This window comes from Stegastes partitus, unplaced genomic scaffold (assembly GCF_000690725.1).
Source record: "Stegastes partitus isolate 25-593 unplaced genomic scaffold, Stegastes_partitus-1.0.2 Scaffold123, whole genome shotgun sequence".
In the NCBI taxonomy this organism is placed as follows: domain Eukaryota; kingdom Metazoa; phylum Chordata; class Actinopteri; family Pomacentridae; genus Stegastes; species Stegastes partitus.
Window position 1 is genome coordinate 723858 of NW_007577854.1, and position 7117 is coordinate 730974.

General features: G+C 36.6%; 1 protein-coding gene across 1 annotated transcript; it reads left to right on the forward strand.

Moving 5' to 3' along the window:
- The first annotated feature begins 275 nt into the window (after nucleotides 1-275).
- On the forward strand, nucleotides 276-1617 carry cxcl8a (chemokine (C-X-C motif) ligand 8a). Its single transcript, XM_008278451.1, has 4 exons — nucleotides 276-537; nucleotides 682-823; nucleotides 958-1044; nucleotides 1189-1617. Exons 1-4 carry the CDS (start codon nucleotides 471-473, stop codon nucleotides 1202-1204), a joined length of 312 nt encoding a protein of 103 aa, XP_008276673.1. The 5' UTR covers nucleotides 276-470; the 3' UTR covers nucleotides 1205-1617.
- The last annotated feature ends 5500 nt before the right edge of the window (nucleotides 1618-7117 follow it).

A 7117-nucleotide genomic window follows, 5' to 3' on the forward strand; every position in this document is an offset into this window, starting at 1 on the left:
CTCTCAAGCATTCCTGCCACATCTGTCAATTTATTACAGAGCTTTAGTCACAGTGATTTTCCAAATGATAACCCCGTATGAGTGACAAATGCTGAACCATGAACAGCCTTGATAAATCAGAGACAAGGAAAAAAAAAAGGAAGTAGCAGAAACCTGTCACTGTAAATTCCCGCTCAGCTGCAGATAGTCCCAGCTTGCGCAACCAGCCTGAGCCAGGAATTGACTCATTTCCGGGAGACGGCTTTAAAAGGACGGCCTCTTCAGCGCTAGATTCAAACAACGAACAGCAGAGAGCGAGAAAGCAGCTGAACTCAGAAGAGGAAAAGTAGTGGAGAAAGGGAACTGAAGGAAATAAAAATACTGCAGAATAAAATATACCTTCTCTACTTTGAATAGTATTCAAGCTTCATCTGACAACATCTGAAGAACATTCTTTCATCATTAGTTGTTGCAGAATTTTTAAAATCTAAATGGCAAGCAGCAGAGTCATCGTCACCTCCATTGTTGTGTTCTTGGCCTTCCTGGCCGTCAGTGAAGGTAAGCTTTTTTTGTTATTTAATAATTGAATGCAACAGCAATTACTTGTTCAATTTCTGCTGTCCCCTTTTCCTCAATGCATTAAGAGTTATCAGCTCATACTCTTGCACTTTGTGACCATATGCAACTCCTGCCTCTTCACAGGGATCAGTCTGAGGGGTCTGAAAAGTCTGGGAGTGGAGCTGCACTGTCGCTGCATCCAGACAGAGAGCAAACCCATCGGCCGCCACATTGAGAAGGTGGAGCTGATTCCTGCCAACTCCCACTGTGAGGAGACTGAGATCATGTAAGAGCCAAAGCCCTCATCCCATCTCAAGAGTGATGATGTTGGCATTTTGAGATGATGTCATTGTCGCTTCTTGTCTCTGGCATCAAGCCTTCGTCAAAACTTACATCTCTTTTTATTGCTTTGTTCTGCAGTGCCACTCTGAAAAAGACAGGCAAAGAGGTTTGTCTCGACCCCGAGGCTCCCTGGGTGAAGAAAGTGATCCAGAGGATCATGTCCAGGTAAGAGTCACTCACAAATACACTTAGAAACATTAGTGTATTGAACAGTCTGTGATTCTAGTGATGGATCTAATCATGGATAATCATACAATGTTCAAGTCCACTTTTGACACACAAAATAATTTTTTGTTTTTCTTTTCTCAGCAGCTCAAGACGCTAAAGAGATGTGAGAGACGGTACTTCATGAGCAAGCTGTTTATCATCAAATGAAAAGTACCAAACAGTGTTTTTTGACCAAATGATCAAGTTTTTACATTCATTTTGTTTTAATAGCAAAGAAACACTGTCCTGATCAACTCCTGAAAATGACAACAGCATTTATTTATCTGATCAAGTTGTTTGTATCAAACATGCTATTTATTTACGTCCTTTCTTATTTCTATGTCACATATGTATGTTGCAGCCAAGCAACTCTTTGCTGCTTGTGGACTTTTACAAACCGTACCACTCTTGTCTTATTTAAAATATTTATTTATGTATTTATGAACATTGTGTGTATCTTAGTATACATAGTTGTGTTTTGGTGATATCCTGTTAACTGATTAAAATATTATCTTTAAACTGAAAATGAAATTGCTTTGTTTTGTCTTTCCTGTATATTATTCAGGAGCTCTACATGCTGTATGTCCCTTACAAGGTTGTAGTCATGGGATTTCCAATATCAATCAAAAATGTTAACACCTTTTAACTGGTATATCTTACGAGTGGTGGAATAATAATAGTATTTTCTTGAATAAAGTACCAAAATTAAGTGTACTTCAAATTAAACGTCCTCATTCTGCATAAAAATTACCCCATGACTGATTTATAGTCCTATATATGATTATTAAAATGTTGGAATTATTACTAAAATTGACTAACTTTAGAGAGCCACTACTGATGCATCAGTGTGTATGTATTGTTGTACTCCTTTGTAGAACAGCCAATATAAACACTGTCACCCAAGAGAAATGCAGAAGTCTGGTTTCCTCTTCGACCACTTGAATTACAACAAGCTGCCAAATGTTGCTGAGGAATTTTTGCTCAATGACACGAAATAGTTATGAGAAAATAGGAGAAAACTGTATCTTTAACTATGCATTGCATGTTATGAGCTTATCATATGTTTTCTTTTTAACATAAAATGTCTAAACTAAAGCTTTCAAATAAATGTAGTGAGAAGAAGATGTGTAAAGTAGCTGTGAAAGTAAAAAGTAATCTGCCAATACAATGTTTCTGTTAACGCTCCGTTAACTCTCACTACGCAATGTTTGAGCAGAGTTTGACTGCTGTTTGAAGATTTGTTTTGTGAAGGGGGGATGTGTCCTAGAGCAAGTACCAGCATGAGTTTGTGGCACGAATGCTACGTGGAAACCTGACACCTCTGGTGCACATGAACTGAGGGTAAAAAGACGGAGACATTTTCAGTAGACAAACAAATGAACACTTTATGCATGTTTATAGACAATGCATTTTTTAAAGAAAAAAATAGAGTGGGTGTACTTAAGAAAAAAAAAAAAGTTAGTAAACCTTTAATTGACCTCTTTGTTGGAAGATGTATATCACATTATGCATAATCTTTAATTTTACACACAATGAGAATCATATTTAGTAAGTTACATGCACAGTAAGTGAAAAACAAATCAAAACAACCCTGTCCAGTCCAGAGAAACAAAATGATAGCACAAAAATACCTAATGCAATATCCAAAGTGTTCAACTGCACAAACCTTCCTCTTCACTCGGGTCAGAGTTTTAGAGCATGCATTCAAATGCAGTTGAACTCCTTGGTTTCCTGTTTAAACATTTTGTATTGTTTTGTATATTTATACTTTTGAACATTTGTTTTTCTACTTGTGGCCTTTTTTTGTTTAGTTTTTTACATTTTTGATTCTGTGCCTCTGACTGCAAGACAATTTCCCCATCTGGAGTAGCTTTTATTGCACAACTTCTTGGGTTGTGTCCTGGATCATCTGTGTTCCAATTTCTCTTGTCACTTACTTACTCAGTCGCTGCAGTCAACTTTACAGAGCGGCACCACATGATGCTACTGTCCTCACTGCAGGGCCTAACTCTCAGTTTATTTCAACATGGATAAATAAACCTACGCTGTATTGTTTTACACTGGGTCAACTTAAAAAACTTGAGTCCCTCTGTTGCCATTAAAAAACAAACAAACAAAAAATGAGTTAAATAAACATATTGTAACTAATTAGTTTGAAGTTGTTGTGTGAGCTTGGAAAATGGAAAAAGAGCTTGGGTAACTGAACTGGGGAAAAAAACAAAACTTAATAAAACCCAACATTTATTTAAGATTTATTACGTTAGAAATGTTTAGACACACTGATGACTGTTCCTGTCACATTTGTTTTCTCTTACTTTTTCTCAGTTCTTCATTTTACATGAGGACAACACAGCTGCAGTTACTCCTGTTGAAGATGACAGGTATATCTGCCCTGAGGGACTTATTTTTAAATTATAGGAGTTAGAGGAGTAAGGAATCTGACATTAACCTTCATCAGGGTTATTTTTTCATATGTTATTAAAAGAGGCAGCCATGACTTGTCTTGACATGACATGTAAGGTATTGAGGACGCACAGCAAGATCTCATTTTATGGTGGATTTTTTTCTTTAGGGTACAAAAGAGAAGAGTTTCTGGAGTGTTTAAACTTAAGGCCCAATGCATGCAGGGAAGTCTGCTAATGTGCTGATATGTTTTTTCTTTTTCTTTTTCTTTTAAAAAAAAATCTCAATCTTATGACTTTAGTGAACTCAGCAGCACATTCATTTAACTCATATTTTCAGTTTTCATGCTTCTAAGTTCTTAAATGATTTAAAAATAAAAAATAGAAAATGTATCTTTAAATGTTAAGTTGATGTTTAGTATAGATAAACCAGAACAGATCTGTTGATTCCACTAATTTCCTGTAGGATGCTTTATAGTGTGACAGTAGAGATTTGGTCTGTCTGCATCATGAATCACGTACGCTTACTACTTAATTTGCATTACCTTTCACACCCCTGCTGATGAATATTATCAGCTGTGATAATGTGACTCATATTGTGCTCACGTTTTGAGTTTGTATGTCTAGTGGAAACACCTACTATTGCAGGAACTACCACAAGGTGTTTTGAATACTTTGACAGGTACTTAATGTGCCTGTCTTTCTGTCTGTGCACAGGTGTTGTCACAACCCTGCAAGATGCCATCATGGAACTTTACAGGTGAGATCAAAATGAAATCAAAGTTCAAATATGGGTGTACTCTAACCCATCGAATTTAATCTCATCTAATCTAATCTATTATTGATGTAGCAATGGCTACTCTGTACTCAGGGTTGAATCCCAAGCCTAAAAAAAATGCATTCAGTCAATTGGAGCCTATCCCAGCTGACTTAGGGCGAAGGCAGGGGACCCCCTGGACAGGTCATCAGTCTATCACAGGGCTATGCTTGGAGACAGACAACCAAGCACACTCACATTCACACCTATGGACAATTTAGAATCACCAATTAACCTCAACATGAACCAGCAACCTTCTTGCTGCGAGGCAATGATGCTAACCACCGATCCACCTTGCAGCCCTTTAGTCAATTCAGTCACATTATTTTTACCTCATGTGTCTGTGTGTATGTGTGTGTCATCACGGCAAAATGAGTAGACACTTAGTGTAGACAGAACCACCACAAAATCAGTTTTTGATACTGTGTATTAATGCTGTGGCAGACATTAATGCACTGAACAGCCACTTAACCTCAGCTGACTGGTGAATAACACTAATTATCAATGCAATATTCTGCTGGAAGACCTTGATTGCTGCATTCATATGAATGTAACTTTGATATGTGTCACCCACTCAAACATCAAGCACACACCCCTCCATTTCAACAGCACAGCAGCAGTCTGCCCCAGCAGGAAAATGTACTTCCCCACAACACTAAAACTTCTCAGGAACAGCTAAAGTAACACAACAAAGCGTCCAAAGTGTTGACTTGGCCAGACTTCTGAGATCTCAGCAGAACAATCCCAGTCCACAAAGGCCCCACCCCACGATCCCCAGGACCCAGATAATCCACTGCCAACATACTGCTTTCAGATGCCACAGGACATCTGAAGAAGTCCCATGTCCTGATGGGTCAGAGCTGTTCTGGAAGCACCAGTGGGTCTTATACAATATGAGGCAGGGGGTTTTATTGTTTTTTTATCAACACATAGTGTCACACCCGTGCAAGATGCACTCACCAGATCACACAGTTGTGGGCTGATTTCAAAGACAGGTGTGGTGTGACTCACGAGTAGCTGCTGAGTAGTCATGTAATATGTAGTAAACCAAAAGTGAGGTTTTTTTTTTTCTTTTACAATTTACTGTTATTTAACACACTTTCCCCAGTTTGTTAAATTACAGGTGATAACTAGTTAAGTCACAGAACAAAGTGTAAAACAACCAAAAAATAGGGCAAAACTGTAAATAATGTTCACATTAAAAATCTGTATTTTTGTAAATAATAACTCTGTAACTGTAAAATCCCACAGTTTCACTCTAATTCTAAAAATGTATTTTTTAAAAGGCATTTAACAATTTTATACTTACTTTATTTTTATACTTTAAAAAAAAAAAATTTTGAACGTTACACTATTTCAACATTTTTTTATTTTTATTTTTTTTACAAATTTTTTTCTGGCACCCTTTCTGATGGATTTTCTCCAGTATATTTATACAGATTTTTCTTTTTACATTGTACTTCTGAGTCAAAATGTTAGCGTATTAGCTGAATTGGCACATTGACTGGTGTGATCCCATCCCAGGGCATTCTCTTGTTGTCACCATGATGCTACAACAGCAAGAAAATGAATTTTATTGGGGTTTTTTTGTTTGGTTTTGTTTTTTCATTATTGTATTTTGCATTGAGAGATTTATTATACCAAAAATAAGACCTGACCTGAGCCCCAACAATTTAGAGTTGCAGCTCTGTAAATTCGGAGCACTAATAAGAGACGTTTTCTGCTGTGTACACCTGTTCGAACTTTAACCCAGTTAGCAGGGAACATTCCCACAACACTGGCAAACATCACCAACAAATTTGAATAATGTTTTAAAGTTTTAATCTCATTTGCAAAGAACGCTTTAAGGACAATAAACTTTTCAAATAATGTTCCTAGAAAGTTAAAATGAAACTAAGATGCCATGCTTTACCTGCAACAATCAGAGGATGTTTGGAGGTTGTTGTCAGGGCCACAGACTATGTTACACGTGAACAAAGGAAGAAGGTTTTCAAACCAACATTCAAAAAATGTTTTCAAGATGTTACTGAGGCCTTAGATGATAACTGTTTTTTTTGTTGTTTTTTTTTTTTTTTACATTTTATTTTAAATACAACAAACGTGAAAAAAAGCACGATGGGACCTATAAACTAATATTTTGCTGAACAACCCTTTGAGCCAATCACTGCAATCAAGTGTTTTCTGTAACTCTCAATCAGACTTCTGCACCTGTTGACAGGTATTTTGACTTCGGCCCACTGCTCATCAGCAACATGCTCTAATTTGTCTGGGACAGTTATTTTTTTCATCATTCTTTTCAACCACAATTCAAAAGCAATGCCTTATTTCACTAAATTATAATTCAGAAATTTTTTTTGTTTATTTCTTATTACTTTTTTCAGTTTCCAGTTATTTGAGTGACTATTGTGCCTTTTCTTTAATAAAAAGGTATGAAGACATTTGAGGACAACTGCAGAGCATAATAACAAAGGTAGAACATTATCCCTGCAATATTCTGAGAACACAATGTTCTGCTAAAAAAAACATCCACAAAAAGTTCCACAATGTTATAGGATGACAAACAAAGAACATTCTCAATGCAACATTCAGAAAGCGTTTAAAGAATGGTTGGGCCTAATGGTCGAACAAGCTTTTTCAGAAAGTGTTTCATTATCCCACTATTAAGGAGAATATTCTGGGATCTAACAGAGAACTTTGCATAAAAAAAAAAAACATTACTGAAACTTCGCAGAACTTTCTGAAAAGAACAAATAAATTCTAGCTGGGAAACCACCAGTCTAAAATGATCAGTAAAGAGATAAGCTGGGAAACA